Genomic DNA, 15,180 nt, shown 5'->3' with positions numbered 1-15,180 from the left:
CTCAAACTCCACACACACACACACACACACACACACACACACGTCTTAAGTCTTCCTGGATCAAAGTGTGTGTGTGTGTGTGTGTGTGTGTGTGTGTTAGGATATGCCTGTAATACCAGGTCCTGAGCTCAAACTCCATTACCCCCCCCACACACACACATCTAAAGTCTTCCTGGATCAGTGTGTGTGTGGTGGGGGGGGGGCGTAATATGGCTATAATCCCAGATAGGAGGAGCTCGGTGCAAGGCCGGCTCCAGGTAAAAGAGTTTCTATCTAAAAAATGATGGCAAAAACGGCTGGGGCTGAGCTGGGAAGGTGGCTCAGTGGTAGAGTGCTTGCCTCGCATGCCCTGGGTTCGATTCCTCAGCATCACATAAGCAGAAAAAGCCAGAATTGGTGCTGTGGTTCAAGTGACAGAGCACTAGCCTTGAGCTGAAGAGCTGAGGGACAGTGCCCAGGCCCAGAGTTCAGGCCCCACGACTGACAAAAAAACAAACAAAAAATTGGCTGGGGCTGATTTAAGTGGTACAGTGTTTACATAACAAGTGCAACCCCCAGGAACGCTAAACAAACAAACCACAGAAAGACTGTATTTCCACAGGATCTTAATATCTAAAGCTATGTATTTGCATAGCTGTAGTCACAGAGTATAGGAATATTTAGCATCAAACATAAGATGAAGAAGAAACACAGTAAAGACACGAAGGCTTGTGACAGAGAACTGCTAACTCCACCCTTAGGTGCGTGTGAGGCTGCTCTGACCCGTGAGTGAGAACCTGTGGGTGTGCTGCTAACTCGTAGCAGGAAAGTCTGCTGCACCAGACAGGTGGGACGGCAGAGCCACTGCTCCTCCGCTCTAGGCTGCGGGGATGTGGCTCCTATGCCAGCAGAAGCAGCTTTCGGCAGAGGAGACTTGGGCTTCATCTGGCCCTGTTACCTTGGCAGGGGTTCTGGGTACGTCACGTCTAGTGCTGCAGATTTAATGACCTCATTCTTCAGGGCTTCTACCAGGTCATCGTGGTCAACTACCAGACCTGAATTGAAACACAACCCTGTTACCAAAACAAATGAAAGAACTTCTGGTCACAGTAGCTATAGTTTCAAACACATCTTCATTTTCTTCCAGCAACATGTCTCAAGATACCCAAGGTCTTTGGGCCTGGGAAGGTGGCTCAGTGGTAGAGTGCTGCCTTGCATGCATGAGGCCCTGGGTTCGATTCCTCAGCACCACATAAGCAAAAAGAAAAAAGCCGGAAGTGGCGCTGTGACTCACGTGGTAGAGCGCTACCTTGAGCTGAAGAGCTGAGGGACAGCGCCCAGGCCCAGAGTTCAGGTCCACGACCGACAAAAAAAAAAAAAAAAGATATCCAAGGTCTGAATGTATGGCCTTTACAAGGCCTGATGTATAGACCTCACAAAACTAGGCCCAAGCTAAGCTAGTAAGAAAACTGAGCCCTCCATGAGCCTTTTCTACGAACTCTCAAGTAACCCCCAAGGTTGACTCAGAATGCAGGTGAGGAAACTAAAGCTCACAGGTTACAAAGCGCCCCATCATTTTCCTGGGTCTGCCCAGGGAAAAGGACCACTTTTCTCCTTTGTTTTCCCTGCAGGAAGTCTCCCAGCACCTGTGCCACCTAGGTGACTGGCACCCCTGGGGGCAGTTACCTCCCCTTTCCCTGGACCACCGGTCATCCCTCCAAGGAGGTTCCAACACGCTGAGGTCACCTCCGCCTCCGCTCAGGCAGGCCTCGTCCCTGCCCGTCAACCCTAACCCTCCAGGTGTCCACCCTTTTCCTGCATACCTTCCACTTTGGGGCAGGCCAGCACATTGCTCTCTCCCTAATAAACTCTTCTGCCAAACCTTGCAGGTCAGAGCTCTTGCCCGACCTTGCCCTGCGCCCTGCGCCCTCCCAAACCCCACCCCAGGGTTTGAGTGAGGAGACCGAGGTTCCCAGTAATTTCACACTTGCACTCATAAACCCAACAAGAGCTAGTAGCTCAGACCTATAATCCTACTAGTTACTCAGGAGGTTGATATCTGAGGATTGCAGTTTGAAGTCAGCTCAGCAGGACAGTCCATAAGACCTTATCTCCAGTTAGCCACCAAAAAGCCAGAAATAGAACTGTGGCTCAAGTGATTAGAGCACTAGCCTTTAGCACAAAAGCTCAGGGACAGTGGCCAGATTCTGAGTTGAAGCTCCAGGACTGGCACAAAACAAGAACAAACAAAAACTAAATAAGAGCTGGAGATATGTCTTAGTGGTACAGTATGTGGATTGCATATAGGAAGCCCTGAATTCAGATTTTTTTTTTTTTTTTGTCGGTCGTGGGGCTCGAACTCTGGGCCTTGGCGTTGTCCCTCAGCTCTTCAGCTCAAGGCGAGCACTCTACCACTTGAGCCACAGCGCCACTTCCGGTTTTCTGGTGGTTTATTGGAGATAGGAGTCTCACGGTCTTTCCTGCCCAGGCTGGCTTTGAACTGCAATCCTCAGATCTCAGCCTCCTGAGTAGCTAGGATTACAGGCGTGAGCCACCAGCGCCCGGCCAATTCAGATTTCTTGCTTAAACTAACAACTCTAAACAACGCATGCATAACTTCTAATAAAATAGCATGATGAAAATATAAAAAATGTATTAAAAATAAAATATTAACTACATTACCCCACTTTCAGAACTGTCCTGAGGATTAAAATGATCCTAACACAGGTACAGTGCTTGGCATGGTACCTGGACATTATGCAGCAGGCCCTAGAAAATCAGCTCCTATCACCGTGGTCACAGACTTCTTCCTGGGGAAACTTAAGTAATATTTTCCTAATTGCTGTTAATATCTGTGAAAATTTGTCTTTACTGAAAAAAAGAAGAATAAAACCTGTTTTTTGTAAGAAATAGTAAACGTAATGTTGAAGTTGTTGGGTAATGAAAACAAAACAAACAAACAAACAGAACCCAGCATGATGGAGGAGCAGCAGAGACTGAGATTTAGCAAGGAGCCCACAGGCATGCCTGCAAGCTGCCCGGGCCACTGCTCCCAGGTGAGGACCAGTGTCCCTTCGCTTGCCCAACAAGGCAGTTAGAAAGCGGTGGCCAGATGCTGATCTTTTATTGTTTTTGTTTTCTTAGTACCATGCTTACTCAACCTCAACGTTTCAGAAAGCAAATAATGTGTGTTATTACACTGAGGTACAGATTTTTATACAACTCTCAAAAGATTAGCCTGGCTCAGGAGGGGTTATTTTACACAAATGGGAGAACTCAGCTGAGAAGCACACAGGTTGGCAGCAGTGACAGAGCTCACACCATGTCCTCTGGCTGCCTGGGTATCCGTCTTTGGCTTCTGTCTTCTCGTGCACCACCACACTGGCTCAAGAGGCATTTATCTCCCTTTATAAATGCCACAGCCTTCCCACCGTAATATCTGTTTACAGTACAGGGTCTCCTATTTACACATAACCAAAGTAACACTGAATTTTCTTTGAAAATGACCACTCAGAAAATTCATTCCCATAAACTTAATTACCCCAAAGATCAAACTGACACATCTTACCTGAACAGATAAAACTGCCCATAAGTAACTTGAGGCTCAAGGTAATATAAAGACTAAAATCAGAGCTATTTCTAAATAGAATGTAAAATTTCCTTCCTTCACTGTTACCAATCTAAGTAGATTTAAAAAAAAAAAGTTGTGGCGGCCATGTAGGTTAAAAAAAAAAAAAAAGGTCAAGAAATGCCAAAGGGCTGGGAAGGTGGCTAAGTGGTAGAGCGCTTGCCTTGCATGCAGGAGGCCCTGGGTTTGATTCCTCAGCACACATAAGCATAAAAACCTGGAAGTGGCACTGTGGCTCAAGTGGTAGAGCACTAGCCTTGAGCTGAAGAGCTGAGGGACAGCGCCCAGGCCCAGAGTTCAGGCCCCAGGACTGACAAAAAGAAAACAGAAAAAGAAAAAGAAATGCCAAAGGCAGAGCTGTATATTCCTCTGGCCTTGTTTCCCAGCCATGCTGTCTTCAGACAGAATGGTGCTGTACCTCTGCCAGTTTTTTTGTTGTTGTTGTTGGTGGTGGTGGTTGTGGGGCTTGAACTCAGGACCTGGGCACTGTCCCTGAACCTCTTTTGGTTAGGTTAGTGCTCTACCACTTGAGCCAGAGCGCCCCTTCCAGTTTTTGAGTGTTTAACTGAAGATGAGTCTCATGGGGACTTTTCTGCCCAAGTTGGCTTTGAACTGCAATCCTCAGATCTCAGCCTCCCAAGTAGCTAGGATCACAGGCATACTGGTGCTCAGTGTACCTCTGCCAATGTTGATGAGCACGGCGCTTGGCTTCATCAGCAGCAGCTCCCGTCTCCCAATCAGTCCCTGGGTCTGGGGCGTCAGGCTCAAGACTAACATCACAAAGTCAGATTGCCGCAGCAGGTCATCCAGCCTCTCACAGTAAGTAGCCCCAACCGCTTCTTCTTCCTCCACCTTCCTATGAGGAAAAGCATGTTCTTCAGGATCAAAGTACATTACATGCATATTTGAAAATATAACAATGAAAATTCTTTGTATAATAAATTTACACTAAAAGCCTAACACTGGAGGCTCACCCCTGTAATTCTAGCTACTCAGGAGGCTGAGAGCTGAGGATCATAGTTTGAAGTCAGCCCAGGCAGGAATGCCTGTGAGACTCTAATCTTCAATTAAGTACCCCGCAAAAAGCCAGAAGTGTAGCTGACACTCAAGAGCACTAGCCTTGAACACAAAAAAGCTTAAGGATAGCCCTGAGTTTAAGCCATAGGACCAGCACACACAAAACGAATTTATTCATGCTAAGAAAGATAGTTAAAAAAAAAGAAAGAAAAAGAAAATCACATCTTCATCATAAATTAATCTAGCCCTCACAGAAGGAGTCTGCTGGGGCCAGCGTCATTCCACACTGGGTAAGGCTCCCTAGCTGGGACAGAAGGCCTGGATCAGCATTGGGAATTCTCAAAACCATAGCTCAACTCCTGTCTTCCCAGCATCCGTAGGATCTCCAGACTGCAGCCCCTTGAGCACAGGAACTTCTATCTCTGGCCTTTGAGTCCTGTGCCTGGATGGTACCCCAGTGTGTAGTATAGCAAGATCTGCTTCAAGCAGATAAGGGGCTAAGCAATATCAGAGTCTAAGCAATAACAGCAAATAAACAGGGAAGTCCTTAGAGTTGGACAGAAAGCAGAATCAGAGTTGATGAAGGCAGGATTGTGGTTTTTGGTTTTGGTCAAATCCTAACTCATGCTCTGGTCACCCCCAAGACAAGCTGATAACAGAAATCCTAAGGCCCAGGGGTTCACAGCATACGTGGGCAGCCATTTCTCTTATAAGTATGAAACGCAAAATTATATGAAGTTTTTTTTGTGGGGCCTGAACTCTGGGCCTGGGCGCTGTCCCTTAGCTCTTCAGCTCAAGGCTAGTGCTCTACCACTTGAGCCACACGCCACTTCTGGTTTTCTGGTGGTTTGTTAGAGATAAGAGTCTCATAGACTTTCCTGCCCAGACTAGCTTTGAACTATGATCCTCTTATCTCAGCCTCCTTAGTAGCTAGGATTACAGGTGTAGGCCACCTGTGGCTGGCTGTTATTTTTTAAACTGTATTTTTTTTTGGGGGGTCTGGTCGTGGGGCCTGAACTCTGGGCCTGGGCGCTGTCCCTCAGCTCTTCAGCTCAAGGCTAGCGCTCTACCACTTGAGCCACAGCGCCACTTCCAGCTTTATTCTTTTTGCTTATGTGGTGCTGAGGAATCAAACCCAGGGCCTCAGGCATGCAAGGCAAGCGCTCTACCACTGAGCCACCTTCCCAGCCCTTAAAAGTATTGACTGCATAGAAAATAAACATAAGACATATTTCATCTTAAAAATATTAGGCCGGGTGGTGGTGGTTCATGCCTATAATCCTAGCTACTAAGAAGGTTGAGATCTGAGGATCATAGTTCAAAAGCAGCCTGGGCAGGAAAATCCATGAAATTCTTATCTCCAATTAGCCATCAGAAAACTGGAATTGGCACTGTGGCTCAAAGTGGTAGAGTACTAGCAAGGAGCAAAAACGCTCAAGGACAGCACCCAGGCCCTGAGTTCAAAACTTACAAACAACAAAAGGAGAAAAAAAATTGTCTTGACAGAAGTGGCGCTGTGGCTCAAGTGGTAGAGCACTAGCCTTGAGCTGAAGAGCTGAGGGACAGCGCCCAGGTCCAGAGTTCAGACTCCACGACTGGACCCAAAAAAATTAAAAAAAAAAAAAAAAGAAAGTCACTATGAAAACACGAAGAACTCACTGTGTAGGTGAGTTAAAGCCCATTTTATTTCTGTTGGAATTTACTACACAAGAAGTCAGACCATGATCTTGCCCATGTAATTGTAACCCCTCTATACAGTATTTTCAAAATAAAAAAAAAAAAGAAATCAGACCATGTTAAGTGAGGTAAGCCAAGTGCAGCAGACCAACAGCTCATGTTTTCTCTCATGTATGGAAGCAATATCTAAAATATGCCAGGCCATGATAAATTATACATGACTCTAGGCATTCACACACAGTGAGACCAAAGGGGACGTTCTTAGAGGAGGAACACAAAGGTGCAATGCCCTGTGCCTCTGATTACGTAAGATAATAGTTACTGAGATAAACTCCAGGAAATGGAAATGGAGGTTTTTTTTTTTTTGTTGTTGTTGTTTTGACTTGTTTGTTCACTTATCTGTCTTTGAGGGGGCAAGGGAGGGCACAGAAATGTGGTAATCACTAAAAACTACGTTGAAAATGAACCATACAGTTTGTGGGTGGGATGGGAGGGAAAAACTGGGAGAAAACAAGGGAAGGGGTGACATTGTCCAAAAAGATATTCACTCTTTGACTTATGTAACTGTAACCCCTCTGTACATCACCTTCATATTAACAGCAGAAATATTTTCCCAGGAAAAAAATTAAGTCAGACCACATTTCTGGGAAATTGTCAGAATGCCTAGACTAATTCTCTACAAGTTCTTCTTTTTTTTTCTGTCGGTTGTGGGGCCTGAACTCTGGGCCTGGGCGCTGTCCCTCAGCTCTTCAGCCCACGGCTAGCGCTCTACCACTTGAGCCACAGTGCCACTTCCGGTTTCCTGGTCGTTTACTGGAGATAAGAGTCTAGCAGACCTTCCTGCCTGGGCTGGCTTTGAACCCTGATCCTCAGATCAGACTCCTAAGTAGCTAGGATTACATGCATGGGCCACCGGCACACACTACAAGTTCTTAGAAAAGAATACAGTTTCATAGAAGCTGAGGACAAACACTGGCCATGTGGAAGAAACAGTGACCAAAGCCCTTGCTACATCAATCCAGATTCTTTCTGAGTCTTACCTGCGGTTCCTGTTGTGATACAGAATCTTCATTTCAAATGCTCTGGCCCTTTGAGCAATCTTATAGCCAATGGTGCCCATGCCAACTATCCCCAGAGTGGCACCAGACACTTCTTGCCCCATCCAGTTTACATAGAATTCTTCTGTGCATGGTGAAACAGCCAGCTGGTGCCCTGAAATATGCAACAGAATGAATTGGGGAAATAGCACCAAAGCAAGAGGACTTTGGACAGAGAGCCAGGCTAGAGTCCTGCAGAATCATGTACATTCTTGCTTTTCTCGGCTTTGGCTGAGAGGAATAAACAGGCGCTTCCTAAAAACAAAACCATACCCTTCTCAGAGGATGCTTTAAAACAGAAGGATTTCTGGTCTGGTGTTTGGGGTATATCTGCTGACCAGCCAGAAGTAAGAATAGTCTGGTTCTAGCGCCTTTTCTCAGACGCCATACCAGAGATACCTTTGGAAACACCTTTCAGAATGGTGGCTCCCAGAGGTCTAGTGGGGAATCCTCCTCTGTGTTTATTTATTCAGTTATTTTTTTGTTGGTTGTGGGGCTTGAATTCTGGGCCTGGGCGCTGTCCCTGAGCTCTTTAGGGCAAGGTAAGCACTCTACCACTTGAGCCACAGCACCATTTCCAGTTTTCTGGTGGTTATGTGGAGATACGAGTCTCATGGACTTTCCTGTTTGGGCTGGCTCTGAACCAGGATCCTCAGATCTCAGCTCCTGAGTAGCTAGGATGACAGGCATGAGCCACCGGCACCCGGCTCTCCACTGTGTTGACAGTGACCTCCCCTCATATTTGTGAGTGACATTTAGTGGCAAAACCTACTGCTATCAGAGACTACTTTGTATAGAATTTCCCCCGCATCCTGGACTTTTGCAGTGACAGAAGCTGCACACAAATGGGAATGACTCCAACTCCTGGTAAAACAAAGATCTGCATGCCCATATAAAGAAGTCAGGACCAGAAAAAGACATGCTATTCGATGAGATGTTTGTGTACTTTAAAATTACTTTAACATGTATATTATTAAATACTTGCCATCTGAATAGTGGAAAAACCCACAACAAGGCTTTTTACCTTCTACTACCCTGCGAGCTGAGGCCAGCAGCAGGGCCATCCCCAGGTCTGCTGTGGGGTTGGATACTGCCCTTGGGGTGTTGGCCACCTTCACACCACAGCCAGCGATGAGCGGCAGGTCCAGGTGATCCAAACCTACGCCAGCACTGGCAATAAGCTTCAGGGAAGGCAGGCTCAGGAGGAGCTCCCGGCTGATCACTGGACTTCCACCCCATATATATATAGCTTGGATCTTTTCCCTGAATTTGTTTTTGTTTTTCAAAAACTCTTTCATGGTAATGAGGGTGAAGTGCTTCTGCAGATCTCCAAGATGATCCTCACATATGCCACGTGGCCCCGCAAGCCCTGACACCAACACTCCAGGCAATGCCGGTTCTCCCGCAGCCTGCAGAGCACAGGATACAACATCCACAGTCAAACAGCAATCAGCGGGAATTCCACATGCATGCTTACTCTCAGAGTCCCTAGATCTAGATAAGCTCCTAAGAAACCTGAGAGGCGCAGGCAGCCAGACCCCAACACTGAGGTCTCACCATCTTCCCCTCCTGACACTTTACCCAAGTCTTTACTTCCACCCTTGATCTGACCTTGGAGATGAGCTCCAAGGTCCCTCCTGGCAGTCACACCTGGTTGCATCACCAAGAAAGAGTGGCTGAACTCACTGACTCAAAGGGAGGGACTGCTTCTCACCCCTCAGCATCATCTTGGGTTTTTTTCGTTCCCTTGTTTGCTTTCCCTGTCTTTCTCTGTCTCTGTCCATCTCTATGGAGCAAGACTTTGAAGTGTACAGAGACTACCCTATGCAAGGCCTATGCAGAGGTCCACATGGTAAAATGGAAGCCATTCTGAGGCCAGCCAACAGCTGTGTGGGCCTGGAGATGGGAGCAACTCTAGCCAACATCTATGTGAATTGCAGTCTCAAGACCTTGAGTCATAACCACCTGGTGAGCCTCTCCTGAATTCCAGATCTCAAGAACTGTAATGAACCGAGTGTTGGTGGCTCACACCTGTCATCCTAGCTACTCAGGAGGCTGAGATCTGAGGATCATGGTTCAAAGCCAGTCCAGGCAGGAAGGGCTGTAAGAATCTTATCTTCAATAAACCACTAGAAAACTGGAAGTAGCACTGTGGCTCATGTGGTACAGCGCTCACCTTGAGCTGAAGAGCGCAGGGACTGTACTCAGGCCCAGAGTGCAAGCCCCACAATCCACAAAAAAAAAAACAACACAAACTGTGTGTCAACAAATATTTATTATTACCCAAACCATTAAGTTTTGAGATAATTTAGTATGCAACTGTAGAGGAGACAAAACTTCACCGCCATCTCCCATCTGAGCCAGAAATTAACTTTTTGTTGTTGTTGTTGTCAGTCAAGGGGCTTGAATTCTGGGCCTGGGCACTGTCCCTCAGCTTTTCAGCTCAAGGTGAGAACTCTACCACTTGAGCCACAGCACCACTTCCAGTTTTCTGGTGGTTAACTGGAGATACGAGTTTCTCAGACTTTCCTGCCCAGGCTGGCTTTGAACTATGATCTTCAGATCTCACCTCCTGAGGAGCTAGGATTACACGAGTGAGCCACTGAGCCCAACTAGGAATTAAGTCCAAGTTTTTCCCCAGCATGAAACATTCCCTAAAAAAGTAGGACCCCCCACATAGAGAATCAGTCACAAACCTACAAAGGTGAACAGTAGCTCATGGGTTGTGGTAAGACCAGAGTTGGGCCAGGGCAGTCAGTTCATAGTGTCCGACAGCAAAGAGTGTAATTCTCAATAGCTCACAATGTTGAATAGCTTACTTGTAAAGACAGAAAGAAGGAACAAGTATACGTGTTTCTATCTCAACAATCCTCTCAATCACTAATATCATTACTCAAATGAAAGATTGTGTTTGAACTGATCAAAGATATTCTGTCTCCCTAAGGGCTCTTTCCTTTTACCTGGGTGAAAGTGGAAGTTATGGAAATTGGTCTTCTGTTTGGCCAATGCAGATTTCAAAGCCTTCTCAAACTTTTCAAAGCTTTAACAAGAAAGACTTACCAAAGACAACAATGTAACAATACTTAACAAAAATGACAGGGCCAATCATATGATCATCTCAATAGATGCAGAAAAAGCTTTTTACAAAATCCAATATCCTTTTATGATAAAAAATCTGAAAAAGCTAGGAATAGAAGGAACATACTTCAACATAATAAATGCTATGTATGACAAACCTACAGTCAATATCATATAAATGAAAAATTAAAGCCATTTCCTCTAAAATAAGGTACAAGACAAAGATGTCTACTCTCTCCACTCCTTTTTTTTTGGGGGGGGGTCCGGTCGTGGGGCCTGAACTCTGGACCTGGGCACTGTCCCTCAGCTCTTCAGCTCAAGGCTAGCGCTCTACCACATGAGCCACAGCGCCACTTGGGGCTTTTTTCTTTTTGCTTATGTGGTGCTGAGGAATCAAAACCAGGGCCTCATGCATGCAAGGCAAGCGCTCTACCACTGAGCTACCTTCCCAGCTGCTCTCCACTCCTTTTTAAATAAATTAGAATTCCTAGACAGAGCAGTAAGGGAAGAGAAGACATAAAAAGGATCCAAATATGGAAAGAAGTAAAACTATCCCTATTTGCAGATGACATAACCCTGCATCTAAATCTTAGAAGGCCGGGCACTGGAGGTTCATGCCTGTAATCCTAGCTACTCAGGAGGCTGAGATCTGAGGATCATGGTTCAAAGCCAGCCTGGGCAAGAAAGTCCATGAGACTTATCTCCAAATAACCACCAGAAAACCAGAAATGGTGTTGTGGCTCAAGTGGCAGAGTGCTTGCCTTGAGCTGAAGAGCTCAGGGACAGCACCAGACCCAGGCCCAGAGTTCAAGCCCCACGACACACACACAAACACACACACACACACACACACACACACACACACACACACACACACACACAAATGTCTAAGTGAGATCCAGTCACAGAACAGACAAATAGTCCAGTGTTTGCCTGGGCTGGTTTTGAAACACAATGCTGAGTGGCTGGGATTCCTGGAGTAAACCACCTCTGCCCAGCCCTGAACCCTGAGCACAGAAACGTAGGGGGAGAGAGGTAGGCAAGGGCTGCACCCAAAAACTGGAAATAGTGCTGTGGCTCAAGTGGTAGAGCACTAGCCTTGAGCTGAAGAGCTGAGGGACAGCACCCAGGCCCAGAGTGCAAGCCCCATAACCCACAAAAAATAAATTAAAAAACATAAAGAATCCTAGAGGGGCTGAGAATGTGGCTTAGTGGTAGAGTGCTTGCTTAGCATGCATGAAGTCCTGGGTTCGATTCCTCAGTACTACATAAACAGAAAAAGCTCTGAGCTACTCAGGAGGCAGAGACCTGAGGATCATGGTTCAAACCTAGCCCAGGCAATAAAGTCCTATGAGACTCTTATCTCCAATTAACCGTCATAAAAATGTAAGTGGAGCCGTGGCTCAAAGTGGTAAAGTGCTAGCCTTGAGCAACAGAGCTTAGAGACAGCACCCAGGCCTCGAATTCAAGCTCCATGACCACCACCAACAACAACAAAAACACAACCAAAGTTTAGTTTGATCCAGTGGTATTATTCTTGGATATATATCCCGCATATTATAAGTAAAGAAACTTGCACATTCAAGTTCATTGCTACACTATTCACAATAGCCAAGTTATGGGAACAGCCTAGATGTCCTACAATGGATGAATAGATCAAGAAACAAATATATATATGTATATATATATATATATATAAAATACATAGAGACTTTTATTCATCTATCAGAAAGAATATTATATCATTTACAGGGAAATGGATGGACCTAGAAAAAATTAAGTTAGGTGAAGCAAGCCAGGCTCAGAGAGACAAACAGCATGTTTTCTCTCATATGTGGAAGTTAAATCTAAAGTAAAACATCCATGATGATATATTCAGGATTTTATGTGCATATACAGACAGACTGACTAAAGGATGGTATACTTAGGGGAGGAATTCAATGGTCGAACTCCTCTAAATAACTGAGAATCCTTTAACAGAATGACTGCCAGGAAGCTGAAACATGTTGGGGTGGGCAAGAAGGGGGGCACAGGAAGGAAGGAAGGGTGAGCAAATGCAGTCAGGATTCTATTCCATGAACATTATGCACAGAATGAACTACATCATTCCAGGACAGGGGTGGGAAGGGGAAAATGGGGAACCGTGTTGGATGGGGTAATGATCAAGATGCATTGTATTTATAACCTCTTATGGAATTGAAACTTCTTTGTACAACTACTGAATAAAATAAAAATTAAAAAAAAACTTTCAACAGGATGTTTCCAGGGGGGAGAGAAGGGGAAAGGGAGGAAGAAAGGTATGGGGGGGGCAGAAAGCGAGGGAGTGAGAATGGCTGGGAACCAGAGAGAGCATTCAGTAAGGTTTGCTTGAATTTCCTCCTGGTCACTTCATGAGAAACTTTTCTTTTTATATGTAGCCCAGGCAGGCCTGGGGGTGAAGGTCCTCCCACCTCTGCTTCCGTAGTGCTGGCATTATGGAATCTGCCACCATGTCCTTGTAGAGAGGACATTTTTACATACAAATTTCATCTGTTGTTTTTAAGGCCAGGAATTTTTTTTTTTTGCACCAGTTAGTTTGTGTGTATGGGTGAGTTTGTGTGTGTGTGTGTACACCTGCATGCACATGTATGGGTGTGCATGTGCATGCACCAATCATAGTGATTAAACTTAGGTTCTAAGTGCCATTCTTGAGCTTTTTTCTAGGCTCTTTTTTTTTCTTTTTTTCTTTGTCAGTTGTAGGGCTTGAACTCTGGGCCTCAGCTGTCCCTCAGCTCTTCAGCTCAAGGTTAGTGTTCTACCACTTGAGCTGCAACGCCACTTTTGGCTTTTTCTATTTATGTGGTGCTAAGGAATTGAACCCAGGGCCTCATGCAAGCAAGGCAAGCAGGTACCACTGAGCCACCTTCCCAACCCCAAGGCTAACTCTTTACCAGTCAAGCCACAGCTCCACTTCTGGCTTTTCAGTGGTTAACTGGAGATAAAAGTCTCACTGTCAAATCTCATCCTCCTGAGTAGCCACCAGTGCCAGCTTCCTTCTGCTTCTGATTACCCCCAGCACTGATTGAAGGGTGGGTGATGTGTGCACACCACGGTCACTGCCAGGCCAGGGACACCACGCCCATCACACTGTGAACGCCAGTATCTGTTTCCTGCAGCATGGTCACATGTCAATATCTACAGATTGTCCAAAGTTAAGAGAGTCAACCATGTTTTGGTGTCTCAGGCGGTTCAAAGCCAGAGAGAGAGACAGAGAGACAGAGAGAGAGAGAGACAGAGAGAGAGAGACAGAGAGAGGGTGAGAGAGTGAGTGTCAGGCCCAGAGGGGAGAAATAATACTATGTGAACACTGTCCCTGTGTCCAAACCACCCCACCTCTTGGTTATTCCCTCCACAGGCAACAGACTTTGACCTATTGCAACCACAGACTAGAAAAGGAGCTGAGAGCAGACCAACAATGCCTGTGAAAAATGCCCCCAAAGCACCATCCATGGAGGGCCAGCTCTGACCTGGGGGCTGCTACCACCGTCCCCTGGACTCAGCCTTGAGTCCCCTTCCTTCACAACACCTGACACCTCCTAGTATCTCATTTCCTTCTCTTCCCTAATCTTTGCATAATGAGACCAAGAGGACAAGTATCCTGCTCTGGGCAGTGCGAACACTACTGAAAGGAAAGGAAACTCAATTGACCTCTTGCATTTCGTAAGATACAAAATGATAAAGCACCCATTTGAAACAATAAAAATTTTGAAAAAATTAGAGCTGGGAAGGTGGCTCAGTGGTAGAGCACTTGCCTTGCATGCCTGAGGCCCTGGGTTCGATTCCTCAGCACCCCATAAGCAAAAAGAAAAAAGCTGCAAGTGGCGCTGTGGTTCAAGTGGTAGAGCACTAGCCTTGAGCTGAAGAGCTGAGGGACAGTGCCCAGGCCCAGAGTTCAGGCCCCAGGACTGGACCTCCCCCCGCCCCCGCAAATTTTTTTTTTTTTAAATTAGAATTTCTACAGCTTTGGCTTTGCCTCGCATAAATAGTTCAGGCTTAACATTTTTTGACTGCTATATGCACTATCCTCATGCTATTTAACTTGATTGTTCAAATAGTTAAAAATGAGGGTTTTTTCCCTTGTATTACTTATTTCGTTTATTTTTAAAACACACTTACCTTTTCTGACATTGCATTAAATGGACTCAAGACTCTAAATTCAGGATTTTCTTCTTTTAAAGCACCTTGAAAATTGAATACAGAAAGAAAAAATGAATTCCAACAGTTTCTTTCAAAGGAAAGTCAAGTAAGTGTTCTGGCAGTTGATTGCTGGCCAGGGAGAGGTGGAATCTATAGACCTTTCAGCCCAGGGCATGGCAGTGTCCTCATATTTAGGGCCAGAAGCACTAGCATCAAGTACAAAGAACTGACTGAACTCCAACAGAGGAGCAGAAAGAATTTTTTTTTTTAAGTCAGTCATGGGACCTGAACTCAGGGCCTGGGCGCTGTCCCTCAGCTCTTCAGCTCAAGGCTAGTGCTCTACCACTTGAGCCACAGCACCACTTCTCACTTTTTCTGCTTTTGTGGTGGTGAGGAATCGAACCCAGGGCCTCTTGTATGCAAGGAAGCACTCTATCACTAAGCCACCTTCCCAGCCCCTGTAAAGACTATTTTTTTTGGGGGGGGTTCAGTCATGGGGCCTGAACTCTGGGCCTGGGCGCTGTCCCT

At 45.9% G+C, this 15,180-nt stretch overlaps 1 protein-coding gene across 1 annotated transcript in view; it reads right to left on the bottom strand.

The window, feature by feature from the left end:
- Nucleotides 1–14,714, bottom strand: part of LOC105993015 (glyoxylate reductase/hydroxypyruvate reductase-like) — a 16,454-nt gene extending 1,740 nt beyond the window's left edge. The window contains exons 1-5 of the mRNA XM_013026145.1: nt 14,632–14,714; nt 8,423–8,807; nt 7,342–7,513; nt 4,285–4,463; nt 938–1,034 (exon numbers count right to left, since the gene is read on the bottom strand). Coding sequence (XP_012881599.1) covers nt 938–1,034; nt 4,285–4,463; nt 7,342–7,513; nt 8,423–8,807; nt 14,632–14,643 — 845 coding nt within the window. The 5' untranslated portion in view covers nt 14,644–14,714. The remainder of the gene's footprint in view (nt 1–937; nt 1,035–4,284; nt 4,464–7,341; nt 7,514–8,422; nt 8,808–14,631) is intronic.
- Between the last annotated feature and the right edge of the window lie 466 nt (nt 14,715–15,180).

The sequence above is a fragment of the Dipodomys ordii genome, unplaced genomic scaffold (genome assembly GCF_000151885.1).
Source record: "Dipodomys ordii isolate 6190 unplaced genomic scaffold, Dord_2.0 Scaffold91, whole genome shotgun sequence".
NCBI classification, from domain to species: Eukaryota; Metazoa; Chordata; class Mammalia; order Rodentia; family Heteromyidae; genus Dipodomys; species Dipodomys ordii.
This window is presented reverse-complemented; position numbering and strand designations above follow the sequence as displayed.